This window comes from Tiliqua scincoides, chromosome 4, assembly GCF_035046505.1.
Source record: "Tiliqua scincoides isolate rTilSci1 chromosome 4, rTilSci1.hap2, whole genome shotgun sequence".
In the NCBI taxonomy this organism is placed as follows: Eukaryota; Metazoa; Chordata; class Lepidosauria; order Squamata; family Scincidae; genus Tiliqua; species Tiliqua scincoides.
This window is the reverse complement of record NC_089824.1, coordinates 191940384-191965080: the sequence shown is the minus strand read 5'-3', so window position 1 is coordinate 191965080 and position 24697 is coordinate 191940384. Positions and strand designations below refer to the sequence as shown.

The 24697-nt window shown below is 43.0% G+C and overlaps 1 protein-coding gene across 2 annotated transcripts; it reads right to left on the bottom strand.

The window, feature by feature from the left end:
• Positions 1–3704: 3704 nt before the first annotated feature.
• On the bottom strand, positions 3705–24443 carry ZNF341 (zinc finger protein 341). Of its 2 annotated transcripts, none has more exons than XM_066624294.1 (15): positions 24395–24443; positions 21332–21442; positions 20509–20696; positions 19456–19608; positions 18034–18267; positions 16699–16894; positions 16151–16235; positions 14290–14480; positions 12747–12940; positions 10446–10654; positions 9517–9613; positions 8796–8928; positions 8317–8428; positions 7092–7162; positions 3705–5402 (listed from the first exon to the last, which is right to left on the bottom strand). In XM_066624294.1, the coding sequence occupies exons 1-15, from the start codon at positions 24423–24425 to the stop codon at positions 4879–4881; spliced, it is 2529 nt and encodes an 842-aa protein (XP_066480391.1). In that variant the 5' UTR covers positions 24426–24443; the 3' UTR covers positions 3705–4878. The 2 variants fall into 2 exon arrangements, with proteins under 2 accessions (XP_066480391.1, XP_066480392.1); XM_066624295.1 differs by having other exon boundaries at positions 19456–19605.
• Positions 24444–24697: the final 254 nt, after the last annotated feature.

The following is a 24697-nucleotide window of genomic DNA, read 5'->3' as shown; positions in this document are numbered from 1 at the left end:
ACCTGCAGAACCACTCCTTTATTGGGGGTGTCTTGTTACTTGCCTATGATTTCCACCTGTTGTCTACTCCATTTGTGGAACAGCATGTGAACTTGATTTGTCAATCACTGTGTTAGGTGTTCCCTTTATTGTTTTGAGCAGTATATATAGGTTGCACATACACATCATGGCTTGTAACCCATAATGGATTTTTCCTCCAGAAACTTGTCCAATCCCCTTTTAAAGGCATCCAGGCCAGATGCCATCACCACATCCTGTGGCAAGGAGTTCCACAGACCAACCACACGCTGAGTAAAGAAATATTTTCTTTGGTCTGTTCTAACTCTCCCAACACTCAATTTTAGTGGACATCCCCAGGTTCTGGTGTTATGTGAGAGTGTAAAGAGCATCTCTCAATCCACTCTGTTCATCCCCTGCATAATTTTGTATGTCTTGATCATGTCCCCACTCAGGCGCCACGTTTCTAGGCTGAAGAGGCCCAAACGCCGTAGCCTTTCCTCATAAGGAAGGTGCCCCAGCCTAGTAATCATCTTAGTCACTCTCTTTTGCAGATGGGAAAGAAGAAAAGTCTCACTCCCACCTCTCTGGCAGCTTGTACACTGTGAAAACAACATGCAAAGCTCCAAGCACCCTTAGGAAACACAGTTTTTCCCATTTAGCTCACTGCTTACAAAATGTTCAGGGTACCAAAGTGGGACAGTGGGATGGGAAGACTTGCCTGCACCTGCCCTGGCTGAAGTGTTGTTGCCAGCAAGGTCAGTGCAGTTTAAAAGGAAGGGGCAAACCAAGCATTCTTCTCTAGTTCAGAATTTAATCTGAGTCAGAAAGGAAAGGAGGCAGGAGACTCCTAATGTTTGTCAACTTTTTGAGGCAATCAGTATGAGCACCTTAAAGCGATATTCTGAGCCTAAATGTAGCAAAGTGTTGCAAGCATTTTGATTCCAGGATTGTTGGTATTTCACTATTGCTGTTACTTAAGGGCTGTGGCAGCCGTGGGGGGAGGGGATAGGGGTGCACACACACAAGTAGGCAGAGATTTAGCAATGTTGGAGGTTTGTGCCCTACTGAAGCAGGCCGTCTCTCACCCAAGCCAAGATGGAATTGACTCTGTTCTCAGGAGCAGCGAAAGGTAAAATTCAGCATTAATATTAAATACGTAGTTAAGAAGGAACCCTATTCTACAAAGAATATAACTCTAGGGTGAACCTTCTATCTCTAACTTAGGCTGCAATCCTAAGCATACTTAACTGGAAGTAAGTCCCACTGAACTCGGCGGAACTTACTTCAGATCAGACATGCTTAGGATTGTGCTCTAAGCATCTTCATGAAGCAAGTCTTAGTTTCTGCTTAACTCTAAGATGTGGATTGTAGGATCAAGCAGTTTGGAAGTGGTTGCACTAAGTATTTCTCTTAGATGCAGGAGTGGCTACCCTATAGCCACAACTGACTGAAAATAGTGTTTAGAAGAATAAAAAGAGAGTCGTGTATTATGTACGAAAATAACCTAGCCTTCCACACACCACACTCTCAAAATAGGACTGATTGCTGTGTAGCAACAGGCTGAGATGACCACATAATTGTACCCTAAATAATGGCCAAAAAAAACAAGAATATATTTAGCAAACTGTTTCCTCCTTCTAAAAAGATACCCCCTGAATGTCATGAAATGAAGAAACAATCCTAAACACTTTTGCCTAGGAGTATGCCCCATTGACCTGCAGGAGACTTTCTTCTCTGTAAACTTGGAACTGATCTCATCTCCGGGATTTGGTCAGATCATTTTGGCGAATTTTAGTGGCTTCTTGAATACCCTATTTTGTTGAATATGGAAAGAATGTGATTTGGACCAAGTACTAAAAAATTGAACAGATTGTTTTTTCTTGATGGGTGAATTAAATTATAGGTGGGTTATGAGGTTTTTTAAAACATGAGTTTAATTGAGTTTACAGAAACTTCTGATGAGGGCATTTGCAAAGCTGAGAATTAACTCTTTGTACCGCTGTTTTGACAAAAGTTTTTTTAAGAAAGCTTTTTACAGTTTTAAACCCACATATGTATTTCCATTATGTAGAGAAAATATGCATGATCTGGATGGATGTTAAATACCATAGATATTAATTATTACATTACCAATCAACAGGAAGTAGCTTCCATCTGCACTTATGATATGTATAATACTATCAGCACTCTTGTCATCAGTTTCTCCTGCATGGGCATAGGAGACTATATCAGAAAGAAATGGAGGGGCATCAACTTCAACATGCATGTCTTAGGGCACAAGCCTAAGCAGGTCTATTCAGGAGTAAGTCCTATTGTGTTCAATGGGGCTTACTCCCAGGAAAGTTAGGATTGCAGCCTTAGTTATACACAGCTTATTTTTATGACCCAGGCATTGGGAACTCTTTCAGTGCCTTACAGATCATTCCTATGCATGTCTGCTTAGAAGTAAATCCCACTGAGGTCAATAGGAGTTACTCTCAGGAAAGTGTGTATAGGATTGAAGCCTTAATAAAGACAACACATGCATTATGAGGTGAAGTGCTGTGCAGAAACTGGGAAGGGGGCTATTTGGTGGTGGTTTATGGTGGTAAAAAATTTATGGAATTTTTTTGTTAAGTTTTAGGCATCTATTTTAAAAACTTTTGACCTAATTTTTTAGGTAATTTCATTCTCTCTGTTGAGAACTTTTAAACAGGATGAGTGCTCACTACCATATTTTTATGGCTGGATACCTGGTTGCTCCTATTTGATCTTAAATTTCTACTTGTATTTTAGATGCTTTTTGGTTTTTTGTAGCAGGTGTGTGTCACTTTAGAAATTTTATATAAAATTTGAAAGGTGGAATATAAATTATTGTAATAGATTTAACTCATTGTCATTGCTTGGCACCATTGCTTGCAACAATGGCATTGCTTGCAATAACACAAATGCCTTCATCATCTATGTGCAAAAGTACTACCTTGTTTTGTTTCCTCCCTACGGAAAATCTGTCAATGCTAAACAACTACTGAACTGGTGCTGCTTGTGGCTTACCACTGTTTATGGAGTCAGAATAGCAGTATTAACATATAAGTAAGTCTATGTAAAGGATCTCTCTTCTAACAAAAGCTATTTCATTCCATTATTCCCATCCTTTTCTTATGTAACGAGTCATTTGTCATTCATGAAAACCTGCAGGCATTTATGTCACTGCTCTACACTGTATTAGCAGCATGCAGTGATTAATTCAAATGGAACTAGAATGTGCAAAAATGGGATGTCTAGCAAAATGGCACTCTCATTATCTTCTCTAAGTAGCCACTTTCAGTTAGTCAAAATGTAGCATTGTTCCTGGGTTCAAAGGAGGCAACCTCATGGGTGTTTTGAAACTTGAACATCAAAGCCAAAAAGATACAATGATGAGAGGGCTGGATTTGCATGTGGGAGATACCAGCAATAAACCCTCTCTCAGCTATCAATTTTTCTGGGTGGCTTTAGTCAAATCAGAATCTCTCAGCCAAGGGAGGCTAAAATATTACTCGGAGCAACTTGGAGGATGGGCTGGACAGATGTATAAGTAATAACAGTGACAGAAACAAGACCTTTGGTAAAAGGTTGTGTTTAGGATGCAAAGAGACTTGGACTAAAGTCTTTACGAAGGTATTACAAAGTGAAGCTGTTTTCCTGAAGCATATGTTATGAGCATTCAAGAATACCTGGGTCTTGGTATAATATAAAATGTAATAGCAACTCTCCAGATGGCCCACTGACAGCTAATAGAACCATCTAATTGATTATACTGAATAATATCCATATACCTACATGCTTCCAGTACACTTCCACTTCTAAATCATATACTCAGATAGGTTACTGTTCATGAAGTCCGCTACTCACCATCCACAAATCCTAGTAACTCCATAGAGAGAGCTGAAATTTAAACTGGTCCATTGTATTTGCACACAACAATGTTCCTTTTCAATACACATCATAGATGGAGAGTTGTAGGATGTGTCACGATATTAATGAATGATGTTTCCAAAGGATCACATAATGAACTCACTTCCAGTAGGAAAGACTGTTTGCCACTGGAAAAGCAAAATGCCCAAACAGAGGGCAATACAGGTTTTGGGATGGAACCACAAATGCAATGTATTACAGGAATAATAATGATAATGATGATGATAATTTTAAAATTCCTTCAGTCTATGAGATACTTGCAGGTGATTGCAATAATCTGAATGGTCATTCCTCATTGGGTTTGGGGTTCACCATCAACCTTGCTGACCACTGATTACATGAGTATAACCATACATTTCAATATCTCCTGTATGTCAACAACTGCTTCAGATAAATTCACATGAATAAGGGATATAGCTTTCTTTTTCACACATTTCTTTAAGAATACAAGTGGGACCTTGTTATCCACTGATTTGATATCCACTGATTTGATACATCATTGATACTGAGGTACTCCTTTAAATGCTTTGTAACAAGGAAAAAAAGCACAAAAATCCAATTTCCTACCTTTGCGCTGTTAAATAATTATAATTTCTTTCCATTAGATTCCATTATTCACCCCATGTAGTGGCTGAATGTGGTATAGTGTCTATACCAATGCATTCTGGGGCGACAATAGAGGAGCAAGAAACCTGGAAGTGGGTCTTTAAAGCTATTTTTCCACTTATTTGGTAGCCATGATTTTGTTTATCTACTAGGAGTTCCGGAACAGAACCCCTGTGGATAACGAGGCACGACCTGTACTCATGTCTGTATCATTACAGCCCAACATTTGTCCTCCTCTTTCTCATTTTATTTATGATCCTGCACAGCAGGACATCTCTATTATAGAACAAAAGAACTCCCTCCCTTGAATAAGTGCGCAAAAGTCACAGTATTTAGTTAGTTCGTAGCCTGAATGTAAACAGGGACTGCCAGCATGGCGCATGGACTCTCTGAGCCAGACTGCAACTCAGTCAGAGCAAGGTTAGATGGAATGCCGCTACGCTGGCCGGGGTTGTCAAGGGAGGAATCGGCTGCCGATGCTGATGCTGACCTGCCAACCACAATGGACAGGACTGTGTCAGACTCTGGAAACTGTTCTTTATTTGGGCCACCTTTGTGAGGACTCTCGCCACCTGTACTGTCTTTCAGTTCTGTCAGGGCCAACTGAGCAGAAAGAGGAAGTCCCACTTTCCTCCCACGAGTCCCCCATTTCTTCTGGGATTTTCTGACCGGCAGCTCTTTGTCCTTGGGTGAGCTCAGTCTACACTTGTGGTCCTTCATGTACTTTTGGCGTGTAAAGCCTTTGCTGCAAGTAGGGCAACGGTACTTGTAGTTTCCAGTGTGGGACCGTTGATGTTCCACCATGTGGGCTCGCCGGCTGAAGGCCTTGTTACAATATTGGCACTTGTGGATCTTCATCCCTAAAAGGAAGAGTGTGACAAATGACTCATGGATTATGTGAGTTACAAACAACATGTGGTTCATGCTGGTGGAACTAACCACCACCAATGTTGGGATACTGGAGTTAGGAACTGGTTTTTGGGGCTAAAGCTTGGCAAAATAAGAAAATACACCAATGTTCATTCCCTCTCCCAGTGGCAGTCCTAGCCTCTGTAGCATCCAGGAACATGCCTGGGGGTGATGCCTGCCTTCTAAGAACTCCACAGGGCCTTAAAAAATCATTTCCAGTTTTTTGCTGAAAACTGGAAGCAATGTTTTAAGGCCACCCATAGGCCTTAGAAAGCTTTCTGAGGGCCAGGAAGACTGTATGTAGCTTCTTCAGCCCACAGAATGCCTCCGAAGGGAGGCAGTGGGTGACGGTGGCCCTCAGGGCAGCATGGCTGGGTGCTGGCGATGCCCTCCCAGTCAGGCCACCCAGGGTCACTTGCACCTGTGGGACTCCTCAACCCTTGTATGTCACTGTCCTATCCTCTTCCTTTTCTAGGGAGCAATGGGCACCGCCATCTTTGCTGCTTCTAAATTTGGGACCTTTTGAGAGAGATAGAGACTTCCCTAAACCATCTATTGTGTACATAGTTAAAGTTAACATTTAAACCAGGGATTTCACACCTGACTTCCTCAGCCATCACACTATATATGCTCTACTTACAGCCCAATCCAAACAGTACTGGCATTGCAGCCCCAATGCCAGCACTACGTATCACAAATGTGCCGTAAGGCACGTTTGCACCACCCTGTGAGTAAATGGTGCCAGTGGGGAGGCCTGTGCTGCCACTGGCGCCACAGCCAGAGCCCCAGCTGCCGCCAGAATGCAGGCAAGTGCCTAACAGTACAGGGGCATGGTGAGGTTGGCATGTGGGTGTGGAGGAGGCATTTCTGGGCTGAGAAGGGCGGGACAATGGAGGGACAGCCTGGGAGGGAGTGGGATCAGCAGAGGCCTCCTTCGCCAAATCCCATCTCCCGTGTTGGGCTTGGAAGCCCAACACGGGGCTTCTTAAGTCTGCACCAGTGAGATAGATGGCACAGACTCAAGAAGCCCCATTGAGCAGGCTGAGGCTTTACTCAGGGTAAAGGGACATATGTCCTCTTCCCCCAAGGAGACCTCCAGCCTGCTTGAATGCAGCACAGGATCGAGTGGTAGGTGTTAGAAGCTGCAGCTCCTATGCTCGAAAGGACTGGGCCCTTAATCATTCTTTTTTTTTCCCTTTCTCTGTCTCTCACATACATATGAGTATTGTATAATGTGAGCCACATGCTATCGTTGCACTTGGGAAGTGATGAAACCTTGTTGTTTTGAACCATCCCTAGATGAAGCACAAACGTAGGAAACAGAAGCAGACATGACTACTAAGGTTTTGCTTTTTGGGTTCTGCAGATAGAATCTATGGCAGCAGTCCAATATACAGAATACAATGCAGGGCAGGTTATTCAGTCTCAGCAGCAACAGGTAGAATTAGGTTAATCTTCATCATAGCTCAAAACAGAGATCCCAAATCCTCATGGCTAGAATTGCACTACTCTCCCTTTCACTGCAGTTGAAAAACAAAACCAAAATACTGCAGCTTTCCTTATTGTTTAATAATTAGATAATTAAAAGGGCACTGTTTATCTTTAGCACAGGACAGAGCCAAAGCCAGAAGTTCATTTACCTGAATGGGAGAGAATATGTGCCTTCAGTTTGTCTGGTCTGTTGAACTCCTTATTGCAGCCTGTATGATTTCTTTGAACAATATTCCAAAAAGAAAGAATTAATAAAAAACAGAATAATAATAGTGGCAGGCTTATACAAATAAAAATCTCAGACACAGCCCCCTCTCTTGGTTGTATATATGTGATCACTGGGTGCATCTTGCAGTTTAAATGGTATGACAATTAGAAATCAAACCAAACCTGCAAAACCCCAAATTGCAAAGCAATGCAGACAGCATCTGGTTATCAAGAGAAAGATGCTCTATGCTGCTTTTCCTTCTGCAGCTTTTTGGAAAATTAACCTTCTGAAAAGAGAAACGCAGATATTGTGCCAAAAAGAATTGCAGGTCTATCCTTAATGAAAGAGTTGGAAGGGACCAAAAATCCATCAGATCCAAATGTCCACTTTGAAACAAGGCTATTTCCACCCTGCCAATCCACTGTGCATTGTGTGACAAGCAGAGGGCACCTGCAGCATAGTGAGATGGCTGCACAGCAAATGATTCAAGCTAGTAGGGCAGTAAGCCATCCAGGTACAAAAGGGGAAAGGCATAAAAACAATCAAAATTCTTCTTGCTAGAGGCAGAAATAACAAGAAAGATAATAAGGAGGGCACCAGGGAGGTGATGAACTGAGTGAATCAAGAGTAATGGAAAAACCACATCTTGAGGTACCCATCCAACAGCATAGGGGTGACATCTAGAAGAGCCCTTAGAATTCCAAACAGGACAGGGAATGTGACTACCCCATTATTCAGAATAGCTATGGCATAGAGATGCAACCACCTACTGAGAGTCCCACGGCCAATAAAGGACTAGAAATTGATTCTCTGTTTCCATTTGCTCCAGAGATATCTGTTTACTTGGTTTCACACAGAATATTTGACATCTGCAGGAACTTAACTTAAATGTTTGACATTAGCCTATAATAAAGAGTAGATGGAAACTACAGTACGTATCTAATCCTATCCAATTTTCCAGCTCCTGTGTAGCCACAATGCAGCCCCGTGATAAGGGAACATATGTTCCCATACCTTGAGGAGGCCTCAGTGATCCTCCATCGCAGGATGCAGTGCACATCCCACTGGCACAACAGCACCAGCACTGAACAATTGGATAGGGCCTTAATTTAAGATTAACTCGCTATTGTTTGCAAAGCAATTCTCGGCTGTTGTTGAGTACTTACGAGAAGGGGCATTTATATTTCTTGAAAGGTTCATGGATCAGCATGTGCCGTTTGAGTTTATCTTTCCTATTGAAGGCAGAGTCACATGCTGAACATTTAAAAGGCTTTTCACCTGCATAGAAAAGAGACACAAATGCAGAAAGGAAGTTACAGGCTGAGCTCAGCTTAAAGACTCTCAACTCTTTTTCCATAGCCCAGGTAAAGGGCAGGGCTAGATTCAGATTTAGCCCTGATCTAGACTTTCAAGATCCCCAAAGGTCTCTGCTCTTCCTCAGTTGAGCCACATTCCTAAAAAAAAAAATAGCTGGGATGGGGGGGGGGGGAGAAACACAAATGTAATTAGAAGTATTTCGAAATTTTTTTTAACCATACCCATGTAAACAAGCAAGGCACATTTCTGTTCACAGTAGACCTGTCAATTTTGTAGCTAGGCTGGCTCTGATCAACACACTGGAAAGTACTTTGATGGAAGCACCTACCCGAGTGAATATGTGCATGGAGTTTGAGGTAGTGTTCTCGTCGGAAAAATTTCTTGCAGATCTGGCACTTGAATTTGCCCCCACCCCCATGCGTAGGGAGATGCCGTCGCAAGTACCTTTCACAGGGGAATACCTGGGGGGGGGGCGGAGAAAGACAGGAAATAGCTAGGAACAAAGTCATCAGGAAAGAGAGTAGATCTTGCTTCTGGACATAACAAAGTCAAAGTGCAGTTTGCTAATATGCTACATCACTTGCACTACACATAGTCACAGGAAAGTGCATTCACAGCATTGACAATCTGTTTGTAATGTACATCGGGAAGCTCCCTTAATTGTATTGCCAGATCTATTCCTGAATGTTTAACACAGGAATAAGAAGACAATCATAGAGCAGAATGTGTCTGTGTTAGAGCAGAATGTGTCTGTGTTAACAGGAATTAAATGATGCAGTGTGAGCTCCTCTGGCAGTGCAAATACTAACTCTAAAGTTGCACAACCCCATGCAGTTTGCACAGGTTTTGCTGGATATTTATCATGCATCCAATGTGCAATGATGTTATTTACTAGAGGGCCTTGGGTAAGTAACCATTTCCTGTATTTAACATTGTTACAGACTAGGGTAGGAAAGAAACTTAAATGTATTGCAAATAATGGGTAATAGGAACTGCCCAATTGCCCAAATACTCAATTAGCTTGATCAATGGATCAAGGATCTACCCACCTTCTGACAGTGAGGGCAGGGGAAGCTATGCGTTGCAGTCTGCAAGTGATGTTCCAAGGCTTCTGGGGTGGAATATTTACTTACACACTTGACACACCTAATGCAGGAAGGAGAAGAAAGAACATAAAGCATTAGCTTGGCTGAAACCTATCAGTAGCTAGGTGACAATTTTCCAATTTATTAAGAATATCATCAGGGAACCTGAGACATATTGTAACCAGGAGAGCCACTGAAGTTGGAGTAGCACATTGGGCTTGGGCATGGGAGACCTGAGTTCAAACCCCTGCTTAATTGTGAAGCTCAGTCAGTAGCCATGTGTCCGTCACTGTCAACCTCCTTTATCTCACAGGGTTGTGTGAGGATAAAATGAGGGAAAAGATCAAGTTCAGTAGTCTGCATTCCTCGGAGGAAAGGTGGTATAAACACACAATAAATTAAAAAACTCTTCCTCTTGAATTTCCTTTCCAAACTTTCTTGATCAAATTGTCTGACTAAAGCATGTTTCCTTTTGTAAACAATGGCAGCATGTGCAATGGATTGAAAATGGCGCAGGGGAAGGAGTTGGGCGAAAACCTTTTATCTTCATATCCCAAGCTTGCTATTAACACCAAGGACCCCAAAAATGTATGAGAGAAAGTCTGTGCTAGATAATTGGCTCAGAACTTTCAGACCCAAAGCCCATATTTTCTGCTCAAAACATTCTCCAATCTGTAATCAAAGACAGTGAGAGTTCTAGTTACTTACACCATTCAATCGAAACAATGTTTCTAGGGAGGAGGACTAGAAACATCAATCCAACCACTCATTACTTTCCCCAGCTGCATTCTAAATATCTGCCCAGGTATTAACCAAAAACTCAAAGCCAAATCACAAAGCTTTCAATCTTTCCAGACACAGACTAACAACAACTATTCCCATTGCTACTGTACTTGTAAACAGCCACATCCTTCTTGGGACTGTGCTGAGGCAGCAAACTGTGAGAATACTGGTGGACGCCCAGTTCATAGAGGGAGGGGAAGTCCTTGCTGCAGAGGTGGCAGCGGTAGCTCAGTTCCTCCTGGTGATTCTTGATATGCTCTAGAAAGGAGTCCTGCTTCTGGAATGTCTGTGCGCAACTTTTCACAACACATTTATACACCTGCAGGTTCATAAGGGCAAGAGTAAGATTAAGTCAGTCATTTTTAAACTGTATACCACAAGAAATTTGGACTATGGATTTACCATAGTTTTTCGAGACTGAAAGTTGCCAACTACCACAAGAAAGCTATGAGTGGGCTGTGAGAAATAAAGTCTATCAAGCTTCATATGAGCTCCAAATAGCCATTTGCGGAGGTGGCTGCCTGCTACACTTCTGCAAGATTTATTGCTCTGGTGGTCTTTCCTCCTTCCACTAGTCAGCATCCACTAGAGGCAGAAACTGGATTACGAAATCATTTTTAAGTGAAGAGAAAGGACAAAATTGCCTGCTAGCCCTCAGAAGTGGCTACCTGCAGCAACCCTGCATGTGCTTGTGCTCTAGATCCACAATTTTCAACCTTTTTCACCTCACTGCACACTGACAGGGTGATAAAATTGTCAAGACACACCATCAGTTTTGTTGACATTTGAAAGGCACACTGCACTGCTCACATCCTCCAGTGTCCCTCTCCCAAACTCCCACTACACACCTGCAGATCATTAGCGGTACACCAATGTGCAACAGCACACTGGTTAAAAATCACTGATCTAGATGAACCTCCTGCCAGTCAGGGAGCATAGGATTCTGAACAGTGACTCACACAGGTGTACAACAGGAGACTGTCCTCCAGAAGAGTAGTTCTTCATTTTACATACTCTAAAATGTAACAGCTTTGAGGGTGTCAAAGCAAAATGTGTCTCAAATATTAGCAAAAAATACCTCTAGGGTATTGGAAGTTTGAGAAAGATTAAACCTTCATGGATTTATAGTCAGTTCTCATTACCTGCTAAGGTTAGGTTCCTGGAAAATCTAGAGAATACCGAAGTAGCGGATACTGAAACACTGAGTCTATGGGAAAATTTGGGTTAGCTTCCAGGGGACTTTCTTCACCATACACTCATGAACTTTATGAAACAGAATCTTCTTGAAATCTAGGGGCTGGGTGATAGCAAGGGTTCCTCAACAACTCCAACATCTGATGCTTCCTCCTCCATGCTGGATATCCCTCAATACGTTGGAGATTGTGGCAATGGCAATTTCTCCCTGCTGACTATCCTTCATCTTACTGAAGGTTGCTGGCCCAGCAATGAAGCCTCAGAGTTCAGCAACTGGGGGGGGGGGGACGGATGGTTGCTTCACCTCTCCTCCTCCTCCACCTGTCTCTTGCCTCCTTCCCTGGACTTGCCTCAGCCCCAGAGCAGCCCTCAGGTAAAACTCTAATTGGCCTTTCCTCATCCACAGGGTTGTGAAGGTTCAGCTGGAGTTCCTGAGATGGTGCCCAGGATGGTGGGGCAAGTCTGTAAGTGGACACAAATGTGTCTGACGATTCTCCACGGACCAATTCCAATGCCTGTTTGATGCAGAAAACTGACCCAATCCAGACAACTTTCTAAAAAACAAGGAGTATTTTCCTCTCTCGTCCTCACCTACAAGCTCACAGCTGCGCCAAGGCCCCACCCCCACCTGAGTGCACCAGCACAGGATTCGCAGAAAATGAGAACAGTCACAGATAATGAGAGGTAGGTGGCAATTCTGCTTCTTGCAGGTAAGTGAATTTGCATATAATGAGAACTGACTGTATTTGGTTTAGCTTGACTGCGCTGTCCCTATGTGGCAGCTTGGGAAATAATCTACATAGATACTCTGCTTATGAAACATATTCCAGAACACAGCTTCTTTTGGATTTGCAGAGGGGTCCCAACTCAATTGTACAGGTATACACTTTATACCTATAAATAGCTGAGGGTTCCATCTCTGGCAGTTGAGAGTAGTCAAAAGCTGTTGTAAGTCAAGGAAGACATTACTAGTGTATGCTAGACTGATAATTAATCTGACTCAGTACAATCACAGCTGTGTGTACAAAACTTCAGTAAGGAAATCAAAATCTGGCAGAAAAAGGACCCCATTTAGCACCAAGAAAAGTTGAACTCCTTGACCTACATCAATTGTAAAGAGCTGAGCTTATTATGCATCCATTCTTCTACTTCTGCAGTCATAAGAAATAGTAAAGAGCTAAGCAGGGGAAGAACCCATGCCTTGACTGGGCACCCACCTGCTCATGTTTGTGCAGAGTCATGTGTGATTTCAGCTGGAAGTATGTGTTGAATTTATTGGGGCAGAACTGGCACTGATAAGAACTGTCAATCAAGACCACTTGCTTAGTTTCTAGCTTGCCAGTCTCACTCTCTTCTGTGTGAGGCATGGCTTGAGGCTGTGGAGGACTGCTTCTAGGAGCTGGATTTAAGCCTGCAAGAAAAGGTCAGGACAGAGAAGAAATATTAGAAGTTCAGTTTGCAATATTGCCAGACAAGGGCACCTTTTATCAAAGGTTGCTAGTTAAGGCTAGTCTTGCATTGTCAAGCAAGATCCTATCACTCATCTCTGAGCTCTCCCTTTCAAAAAAGCAGAGTCAGAGAAATTAGATTCCCTTAGTTTCTCCTTTGCTTTGCATTTCATTTCATTTGCATTGTCATTGAGGGATTGGGCCTCTGCTCTGCAAAGAATAGAGCTTAAAGGTAGAGACATTTCTTGACCCAGAGTCTAATTCTTGGTGAGGTGGTAAGCTGGTGTCTCACTTGTACCACCTCAGGCTGCAAATGAGGGCTCACATAACTGAGTGCCCTTGCATGCAAAGATTCCCTCTACAACAAAAACTAGATGTCAGGAAGAAAGATTCTCACATAGCCCTTCAAATCTGTAGGAGGTTTTTGCACGCACAATTTTACGTAATGGAGTAAAATCATCATGTGATAACCTATCAGCTGTCTGAAGTGGTACAGTCCAAATACAGGTTTACCACACCACTTGGAACTAGGCTAAGATGTGCTCTTTGTTAGTGAGAGGACTAATGGTGACCTTATGGGCAGCACCAAGTGTTATTCTCTGCCCACAGACCAAATAAAGCTCACCATGAATTACACAACACATTTATGAACTCACTTGAGTTCATTCTGGTTGTGTCCTACAAATTACCCTTTCACTTGGAACAGCCAGCTTTAGCTGGTGCTTTCTGAAGCTTTCCTGAAGTGATGCAAATGGATGTGCTCTCCCCACTCTACTCATTAAGCAGAAGTGTACTTGGTATGTACCTCTCAGAAAAAAAATGGCCAGGTGGGAAGATAAAGGTGGCACAATGCAAAACAGCTGAACTGATGGATGGATGATGATGTGTACATAGATCACTCATGATTCCTTAAGGTCAATCAGGACCAGAACTGAAAAAATTAGGGGATATTCAGGTGCATTACACTATCACTGAATACATGGACCCTATTCTATGATTAGTTCTAATGTATAGCAACTAGATCTTCAATTCTAATAAATAAACATGCTAAATAAATAAAATAGTGTGGATAGAGAATATGGAACAGGAGGTTGTGACTGAACAAGATTGTGTGACCTGTACTTATATGACCTGTACTTTCATGTGCTATTAAATTATGAAGACAGCAGTACAAAGAAATGAACTATCCAAGCTATCTATTGCTGAGAACTATGAAAAAGGTAGAGGCAGAAAGAACGATGAAGCACAGTTATTCAAAGGTCTGGGGAGCAGGTCATCAGTCAACTGGCCATCCCACCAGTAAGTAATGCACCTGCATTTTCCTCATCCTCCTGTTGGTTGGGGTTGAGTGCCATGACTTGCACAGTGACAGAACTCCGTGAGATGGTACACCCAACTCCTGGTGGCCACACCTTATGCGTCTGCATGTGCTTCTTCACATTGGACTTTTGTGCAAAGGCACGACCACAAACGATGCACTGGAACGGTTTCTCCCCTGTGTGGCTGAAGGAAAACAGGATACCACATCAGAGGGGGAAGACACACTCTCTTAGCATGGGAGTTGCTGGTCAGAACAAGTACACCTAATTAGAATCTTAAAGGCTATGGTCTCAGGTCATAACTTAAGGACTGTTGTATTGTGTATGAGTCCACTCAACAGGAGCCTTTACTGTCTGTACCATCTCAGCAGCAAATATGAACAACAATGGCCAGAAATTGAGTTTGCACAGAGATTGCCCATATTTGTGACAGCCCCTTCTTCGGGGATTTTATTTCTGTGACTGTTTTTATTTTGTTATGTTATGTTAATATTATACTGTAGGGTTTTTAACTGGTGAGTTTTTTTTAAATTGTAAACTGCTTTGAACTTTCTAGAAAAGCAGCATATAAATATTTAAGTAAAATAAATTCTGTTTTAGGAGAAAGTTTTCCGCCACCAGGAACATGCAGCAATTGGACAAGGTTTTCCAAGTTAGAACATCCACTGCAAGAGGCTCCAAGTGGTTTTTCTTCAAATAGTGATTTTGTAGCAGGGAATACACATTTATAATGCACTCATGCAACACTTCTGTGTATTGGAAAGCAAAGCCATGGGATGAACGTATATTTATATTAAAACTTTTAGGCATCTTTTCTACCACCCTCTTTCAAAACAAGAGACCTTCAAAGCAGCATACCAAAAAAATAAAAGAAGAAAAATGCAATTAGAACCAGTCAATACAATAACAATATTTCTAGCAGAATCATTCAAGACCAGCCAGGAGGGTCAAACTAGCTGACAGACAACAAGGCTCAGTGAGGCCCTGCAAGATCCTGTGGCTCCATTGAGTAAACCAGAGGTTCCCAAACCCTGGCCCAGGAGCCAGATATGGTCCATGGCAAGCCTCTAGCAGGCCTGTGGCCAGCCTCTGGTTCCCTGAGAGCCTCTGGCCCACTCGCTGTGCTCTGGTAGCATCCAGAGGGTATTCTGAGGGTCAGAGAGGTTGTGTGTAGCCTCCCCGGCCCTCAAAATGCCTTTTAAAGGCCTAAACACTTCCTGGTTTTCCTGAAAAACCAGAAGTCATTTTTTGTGCCCTCTAAAGGCCTTAGAAGACTTTCTGAAGGTCAGGGAGGCGTGAACATGCTTCAGGTATTTCCTATGATGTGCTGGTTCTGAAGTATTTACTCCTGTATATTTAAGTAAGCTGCTTGGGAAGTGGGGGAATGGGGCCCATTTGAGTGTGTGTTTTATTTCTGTAGTGTGTGTTGGTGCTTGGAGAAATCCTGGGAATTTGAGCCCATTCATTAATTTATCCATTCAGCTAAGTTCCATATCTAATGTTTTAATTTAAATTTTATATTTAAAATATATTTTTTTTCCAGTCCTTGACACCATGCTAGATATTTGATGCAGTCCTTTGGCTGAAAAGTTTGGAGACCCGTGGAGTAAACAATCAGCAGGTGGGGTTGAACACAAGTTCAAGACACAACTGCCCATGCAGACCTACAGCCAGTACTTAAAATCAGTGTTGAAAATTTTGGAGAACACCCTGATCTAGCAGAGAAATGGCTTTGATGTCCAAAACCAAAATGGTTCCAAAGTAAGAATAATTAGTGCTCAGGGTATTCAGTCAAGCCCTCCCCCCATCCAATTAGTTATTTCCTCTGTGCCTGTCTGTAGAGCTCAACATTACCTCCTGATATGTTGCTGCAGATCAAAATTCTTGGTGAAGGCTTTTTCGCAGTAGGTGCATTTCAGTTTGGGTGACTTGGGTTTCCCTGAAAAACAAACAGCAGAAAACAAGAGTAAACTCACTGTTAGTGATCTATTCTTCATCAAGTTGAGGTTATAGTTGGGAATAAACAATAATATCATAGCCAGAAGTTTTGGATGTTACAAAATACAAAAGAAACAAGCATCATAAGTGCCTAATGCTTCTTGTTCCATGTACAGCTCTACAATATTACTTTGTATGTGTCATCCACTTCCATGGAGAAATGCATAAGCTCCCTATACAGGGACTGCCTGTTCCTCAGCCTAGAGGAGAAAGAAGTAAACTTCTGTTTCGTATGTTGGGACTGCAGAAAGGAAACGCAAGGTATCCTTTCCACATACGCTAAAAATAAGTGACTTCTCAACATTCCAGCAGGAGCCTGTAAGTTGTTCAGATTCTTTACAGAGACCTTTTGCTGCCCAGCTGTGGACAAGATCAAAGCAAAATCTTTTAGCAAGGAGACTTACCTTCTAGTAGGCTGCTGTCTGTTTTGGAACAACGGTTTTTGGGAGCTGAACTTGAATCAAAATTGGTCACATTTCCTCCACATGTATTGTTTAAGGGAGCAGAAGTGTTGGGGCTTTTAGATTTAAAACCTTGCTTGCCTGGACTGTATACTGGAGGAGAGGGGTACATTGGGCTTTCCACACATTGGCTGGGCACCTAAAATATAGGGATTACTGGTGAAAACATGCCTCAAAATGCAACATTATCATCAGCAACTCAAGACAGAGCTCAGGTTCCACCATTACACATTTAATGTTCTTCCTATAGCCAAGACAACAGAGATTGAATCACATGTTCTGCTGGAACCTGGTCTAATTACCAACCCAAAGGCCAAAGTGACAACATTTGGAGGGAAGATGTTAAGCCAAGCCATATAAACAAGGAAGACAGCAGAGTTCCTTTCAGAGGCAATTAAAGGGCATCAGAGCCAATAGGATACAAATCAAATGAATATTTGCCATTAATAATTCTGAAACATACTTTGCACAAGGAGCATAAAAATACAGTTGATTTTGATACAGTTGATAAATGCACATGCAATGGAGTGTTGCAGTGCTTTCCAAAAACCACATGTTCTTCATTGTCAGCCCTGCGTCTCACAATGTGTACTCAAATAATAATGACAGGGAAAGGTCATGCCATTTCTTTCTGCTGTGCGGTATCCAATGACAATGTCTGCTTGCACAGTTTTTATCACACTTCTGTTATGCTCCCAAATTAACACCTTTGCTACAAAACGGCCTCTGAAAACAGTTTAAGCATAACGAATTCTGACATGTAAGGAGGAGATGCTTATTTATTTCTCTGCTAGAAGATTGTTTTAGTAATCATAGTGGGTTTCCTATCATCCAGCAACCTACACCACTGCTTGGTAGCTTTCTAAACAAAGCTTATGTCTCCATGCTTAGCACTGGCACACCCGGACTTGCAGACAGCTGCAAAATGTTCCCCGCTTAATCACACGTAGCCCAGCTACATGAATTTCATTCCACTAATCTCTTCACCTCAATCAATCCCTGTAGCCCATTAATTGTTATCCTTTTGCTCTCATTTCCCTGAAGCTGGACATTTTTCTGATCACTACCTTGGCCCAGAGGAAATAATAATTGATTAGAGGACAACCTGATGTATCTTGCACCATCAACACTTTCTTAGATAAACAGTGTTTCAGGACTGAGTGAATTGGAAGTAGTGTTTTCTCACTGCCCGGTTGGATCCTGAAAACACACATTCATCAAAAAGAAGGAATTTGGCGCGTTTGGAGCACCTGCATAATGAAGCCAAAACCATTTTACCTCCATAGGTGGGTAGGGCTGCATCCCCATGTTCTGAATCTCTACTGCACCATTCCCAGCCATGGGGGCAGGTGTGTTATACACTTCCACCACTCTGCTGCTGCCTGTGCTGCCCTGAATTGGTGCTCCAAGAGTTTGAGGAGGGGGAGGAGGAGGCGGTGGTGGTGGAGGAGGAGGAGGAGGAGGTGGTGGTTGAGACAGATATCCCGCTCCATTGTGCATACTCAGGCTGCTCTAAAAAGACAGAATGAGAGATAAGCAAAGCACTGAGGAAAGAAAAGCAACAGATCAAATTTGCACTCCAACACTAATCTTAATTCACAAAACAAGATCACCATGTATGCTGATAAAACAATCTGCAAACACAAGCTTCCCTCCACACTGAATACTATGGATGAAACCGATGAAGATCAAAAATGGTAAGCAAACTATCACGATCATCATATGACCATACTTCCAGCTTTTTCATAACCTTATTCATTTTGGGTTCCCTTCTTCACAAATTCCAGAGGCGCAGTTATGTTTAGCCTATTGCAGCAAGAAACAAGTCTTCTGGCACCTTAGAAAATAACTATACTGTTCTATATCATAAGCTTTCATTTTTTATCTGATAACATGGCCATCTGACAAACTGGGTTCTGGTTCATGAAAATCTATGTCATATTAGAGATGTTAGTATTTGAGGCATCATCAGGCTCTTTGCAGTTTTTCCTTTACACTCTCTAACCAAACTTTTAACAAAGGATTATATTCCAGAACCATGCATACTTACGGTGTTTGTACACCATGGATTTTTACGATCACTATTCTCCTTGCCTGCCACACAAGTTCCTCTAGCAAGAGTGACCTCCTTAGTGGAGAGTTCAACAGTTTCACCAAAGAAAACATTGTTCAAACACACTGAAGAAGACATAAGGAACCAGTATTTGATCGTCCACAAGGCAAAAAATATCACCAACAATCGCCAAGAATGGAAGCATTTCATGAATGACACATGGATTCCAAGGGTAACTACAGCAGTGTATTGGCTGAGAGGACAACCTGCTTTCCAAGCGCCAGCTAAGGACTGAAGAAGAAGGCACCTTTCCCAACAGTTCCTAACATTCCCTTTGCCTTTTTGACCACCAGTGTACATGCAATTTGATACACAATGACAATGACCTCTCCAGTCTAACTTTGCACTGAATGCTATGCACATATTACAGTCAGAACTAACATTTCAAGTCATGTTACCAAATGGGTTATTTCATCCAGAAGTGCAGAAATGCTCTGAGCGGCTTCGGACACATTCTTATACTTTATCTTATATTGTATATTTTATGAGTAGCACCAAACTACTCATAAAATTCATTCATATCCACAGTATATAGATACAATTTGCCACAGTTTTATGCACAAGAACAAAGGAAAACATTCTCTTACCTGCACAGAGGGTTGCACTGTGGACATTGACTGGTCCAGAGTTGTAAAAGCAGACATAGCTGACATTAACACCTCATCACTCACTAAGATATTCCCTTGTACTAGTGTCTGAATCAGAGGAGAGGGTGGGACGGTAATATATGTAGAGATCTGCTAGAAGGCAGAAGAGGAAAAAAATCTTACATTGGTTTTCAGCATAGAAATAAAAAATTCAAATTTGCAGAGAGTATTTTAAAAAAAGGCTATGAGAAAATGTCCAGGGTTCAATGGAACCTCTTTAGTCTGCCAGACTGATGAATGTTAAGGATCTACAGAATACTACAATGTCTGAAATTCTTGCTTTGGATGGTAACACCACTAATTAACACTTATGCAGCACCTGGGAGTATCCAAAGGTCCAGTGATGTAGCTGTCCCCTCTGGCACCCAGGGCCATGACTTTCCATGTCACCCCCTGGAAGTGCCTGACCCAGAAGTAACTACGGTGACGTGATGACAATTCCTTCCAGGTTATCGTGCTCAGAGTGGCTGCAAGCTGCAAGCCACTCTGAGCAGCCAACCACTTTTTTCACAAGCTGCTCAGAGTGCCCATGAACGGGGGTTTAGGAGACAGTACTGCAGTGGCAAAGAAGTGATCCTCAGGAACCTGGCAGTTCTGAGTGCCTGCTAGCAAGCTCTGAGTCTGACCCAGAAGTCATGGGAAGAACTGTACCTCTACAAGGTACTTCAAGATCAGCAGCTAAACTACCACCTTGGCTGACGTGAAAGAATTTTGCACATTTTATGCCCATTTGTGAACTTCAAGGCCTTTGGGGAGCAATTCATCCCTTTTACGCTTATTGAAAGAAAGGTCAGAAAGAATCAGGCTGCCTTTATGTATGATAAAATTTGATATCCTGTTTTATATATTGCAGATATTGTGCTAGATGCTCTCAACGATCAAATACAGAAAAACATCAGAATTTTAAAAAATCACAATTCAAGATTGTTTGGAGTTATATCAAACTGTCCATTTTTTATGGCACCGAGACCTCTGGGACCTCAGCATCTCTACCTGCCGGTTGGTGGTCTGAGCCTGCTGCACTGATGTAATGGATGGGGTGTATACGCTATTGGTAGCCAGCGAGACTGTAGCCAGTGAGGGTGTATTGCCTTGACACTGTTCCCGCTTGTGAGTCATGAATGCTGGCAGTGAGTTGAACTGCTTCTTGCACTTTCCACAGAGGAAGACATCCTCATCATCTACAATGAGAAAAACAAAGTTATTGAGCCAACTTGAGTCTTTTTTTTTTAGCTGCATAAAATACTAGTGTTAAGGGAACCCAACTCCTAACAAGTGTTAAGAGAAAGTTAGGCCTTTCCCCAAGTATACATTCAAGTGCGTACAATGATGGCAAGTGGGGAATGGTGAACAGGCAACACTGCAAAAGCAGGATGTATTGTATTTAAGAAAACTAATGAGGATAAAAACCAACTAGGAAATACAGACTTTATTTTATCAAACATACAACATCATCACCATTGGACAGTCTGTGTAGCACAGCTCATTCTGGATTTTTGTAAAGTAAAATTCACCTGCTAATTGCCATGTTTCCAAACAGAAAAAATTATAAATGAAATAACATTGATCCCCAACCTGCTCCACGTACCTGGTTCTATGGGTCATGCAATCAATGTTTGAAATATGGGTTGGCACAGCAGAATTAGCTTTGATTCCTGCGAGGCAAGGACATCATTCTCCTTTCCCATGTAACATTTAGCACTGTGTTTCTGCTCAATACAGTGACAGACAGCAAATGTTCATGGCAACTGCTAAAATGGGACTCCAGTTCTGACTTCTTTCCAATAAATCTTTAAAGCACAAGCAAGGAACTCACCCATAGCCTGGATGGTGGTCGATGTGTTGACATTTTGTGTGGAAGGATCTGTTACTGCTCCTTGGCCATCTAGCAAGGACTGGACAGCCAGCACTGTCTGGTTATCCATTCCTACAGGACACAGAAATGGCAATGAGAGGGGCTGCATTCTGAAACACTGGACAGACAGGGTCAAGGACAAAACAGATCATCACTAAATTTGAATGAGTTGATTACATAATGCACTATATGAAGGAAAAGGCAGAAAATATTTGCTAAATAAAAAATTGCACTAAGCATGTTATCACGTTGCAAAATGCAACGTCCTTGTTCTGTCACACCAGAGCATCACTTTCTTTACTGTTCTCATCCTTCCAGCAATAAACTGACTCACATTGGCACCCACCTTTCTATGAATGCTCACATTAGTTATCTAAACAGAACAACACAATAGCTTTGGGTTCAATATGGTTTCACAAGGTGTTTCTAGGAATCAAGAACAAGGTCATATGTGTTGGAAGCACTAAAAGGTCTGGCCATCCCAATTTCATTAATGGGATTACAGTATTTTAAAGTTGTGATAATAACCACACTCTACTACAAATACAACAAAAAAGAATAATAATTATTAAATGTATTCATTAGAGCAGTGGTTCTCAAACTTTTTAAGAGGCCTAGAGGCCCAACCCTGCAAGTAGCAGCATGTTTTATCCTTCATGCACATAGCCTAAGTTGCCCTATCAGTTTCACAAACCACCAAAAACTGGGTCATGACCCACTGATGGGTTCCAGACCCACAGTTTGAGAACTATGTTTTCTTTTCCTGTTACTTATTTCTACTTTGAAATTTCTCATACTTCTAGCCCACTTTCTGCCAATGCCTTGCAAAGGGTTACAATATTTTAAAATACCTGCATAAAAATTGGAATATTTTTTAAACCTACTTCCAAATAAATATAAAAGGTATATTAGACTACAATCCTAAACTGACTTATATACGAGCAAGTCCTATTGAACTCAATGAGATTTACTTCTGCAAAGACATGCATAGGATTGAGCTACTAGAGTGCTAGCCTCTGCATGTTTACTCAGAAATAAATCCCACTGTGTTCAGTAAGGCTTAACCCCTAGGAAGTGTGTTTAGGACTGCAGACTGAGGAAGCAATCCTAACCCACTTTCCAGCACCAACATAAGGGCAATACAGCTCCAAGGTAAGGGAGCAAACATACCCTTACTTTTAGGAGGTCTCTGTGAGTGCCACCCACCTGCAGGATGCAGCAAACGTCCCATTGGCACCGCTATGCCAGTGCTGGACAGTTGATTAGGATTTGAGCCGTAATGTAACATAAGCTACATATTGCCTTTCAGGTAGCTCTTGGAAAAGATGATAGCCCAGGAAAACATCTCTAAAACAGTGTTTCTCAACCAGTGGTATGGGTACCACCAGTGGTACTTCAGGTGGTGTCTGGTGGCACATGCCTGACCCATGGACACCTGCCACTCAGTGGCAGTACTTCGAATAGATGGACCATCCAAAGTGGTACAGAGGAGGACAAATGTTGAGAAACACTGCTCTAAAGTGTTCCCTATTATGTGATCTGACATGGAGCAGTGCTGATTTTAATGCTGGTCCTAGCAAATAAATGATAAATTGGGATATTCTTTTACAACAGCATCTTTTGGTGTGCAAGGATATTGTATGTAAGATATTCTACACCACTATTCAAGTTACACAATGTGATCTGTCAGACAGAATGGAAAGAGAGCTGAACATCCAGTGGAATTTTCTCTGGGCAAGGTGGTGGCCAGCAGCTAACCTGCATTATTAGACAAAGGTGCAGAGAGAAAGATTTGAAGGGAGGCTGGGGAGAACACTGCAAGGAAGGCACTGAGATCAATACTGGGGGAGCCTCTCTTCTTAGTGTTTGGAAATCTTGCTTATTTTACTGCCAAGGCCACAGGTGTACACATTTGATCCTTGTTGTGTATATGCATCATTGGGCAGAAATGGCTTAAGAGTCTCTCAGAAAAGCTGCAGTTCTATACACAAGTTCCTGGGAGTAAGTCTCATTGGACACAATGGGACTTACTTCTGAGGAGACATGCATAGGATTGGGCTCTCAGGCTGCAATCTATGCACACTTTCCCGGGAGTAAGTCTCACTGGACACAATGGGACATACTTCTAAGACATACATAGGCATGGGTTGCAAGAGCCCAACCCTATGCATATCTACTCAGAAGTTCCATTATAGTCAGTGGGGCTTACTCCCAGCAAAGTGTGGATAGGATTGCAGCCTGAGAGCCCAATCCTTTGCATGTCTCCCAGCCCAAACCTATGAACATGTCCTTAGAAGTCAGTCCCATGAGAGTCAATGGGGCTTACTCCCAGGGAAGTGTGGAGAGGAGTGCAGCCTCACAGCCCAAACCTATGAACATCTACTCAGAAGTAAGTCCCACTGTAGTCAATGGGGCTTACTCCCAGGTAAGTGTGGAGAGGATTGTAGCCTGAGAGCCCAAACCTATGCATGTCTCCTCAGAAGTAAGTCCCATGAGAGTCAATGGGGCTTACTGTCTGGTAAGTGTGAATAGGATTGCCCAATGCTATGCCTGCCTACTCAGAAGTAAGTCACATTACAGTCAATGGGGCTTACTCCCGGGAAAGTGTGGATCGGATTGCAGCCTGAGAGCCCAATCCTATGCATGTCTCCTCAGAAGTAAGTCCCATGAGAGTCAATGGGGCTTACTCCCAGGTAAGTGTGGCAGGACTGCAGCCTGCACGAGGCGTGGCTGGCGGGCTGAGGCCGCGCCGGTCTCGGGAGGCCCCGCTCCGGCAGAGAGCGGCAGGCGCCTGGCGGCTCCTGCAGGGGCCGCCGAGAGGAGACTGGCGCTGCCGCAGCTGCTCTGCGAAGCCTGAGCGGCTGTTCTATGAACCTCCCTCGGCCCGGCCGCTGCCTAGGGCGGCCCCGCAGCCTCCTCAGCCCCGTCCCGTCCGCAGCGGCGGGAGGGCGCCCTCTGCGCGGAACAGCCACGCCTGGGCTGTTGGTGCCTCCGCGCCCCCGCCCCGCTCCCCGACAGCTCTACCTTCCAGCGCCTCGAATATCGCCTGCGCCATCTTGGTGGCCGCGGCAGAGCAGCCCAGACGGGCATTGTGGGAAAGGAGAGCGAGGCCGGCCAGGCCGCCAGGGGGCGCGCGTGCCCGCGACTGGGGAGGGGAGGCCAGCTGAGGGAACAGCCCTCGCCCTGAGGGGAGGAGGATGCTGGCTGGGCGGGGCTGCACTGGTCCCCTCCTCTGAGGAGGCCCTGCAGACTACGCAGGTCTACTCAGAAGTAGGTCCCATTACAGTCAATGGAGCTTACTCCCAGGAAACAGGATAGAAGTACAGT

Bases quoted from the DNA above. Each gene is read 5' to 3' on its own strand.
- ZNF341 (XM_066624294.1), bottom strand. From the start codon at position 24,425: ATGGCGCAGGCGATATTCGAGGCGCTGGAAG. The intron at 19,609-20,508 runs GTAGAGATGCTG...TCTGCCTTCTAG, and splicing joins CTCAGACCACCAACCGGCAG to CAGATCTCTACATATATTAC. The intron at 8,929-9,516 runs GTGGGTAGATCC...CCCCCCCCCCAG, and splicing joins CCTGCCCTCACTGTCAGAAG to GTATTCCCCTGTGAAAGGTA.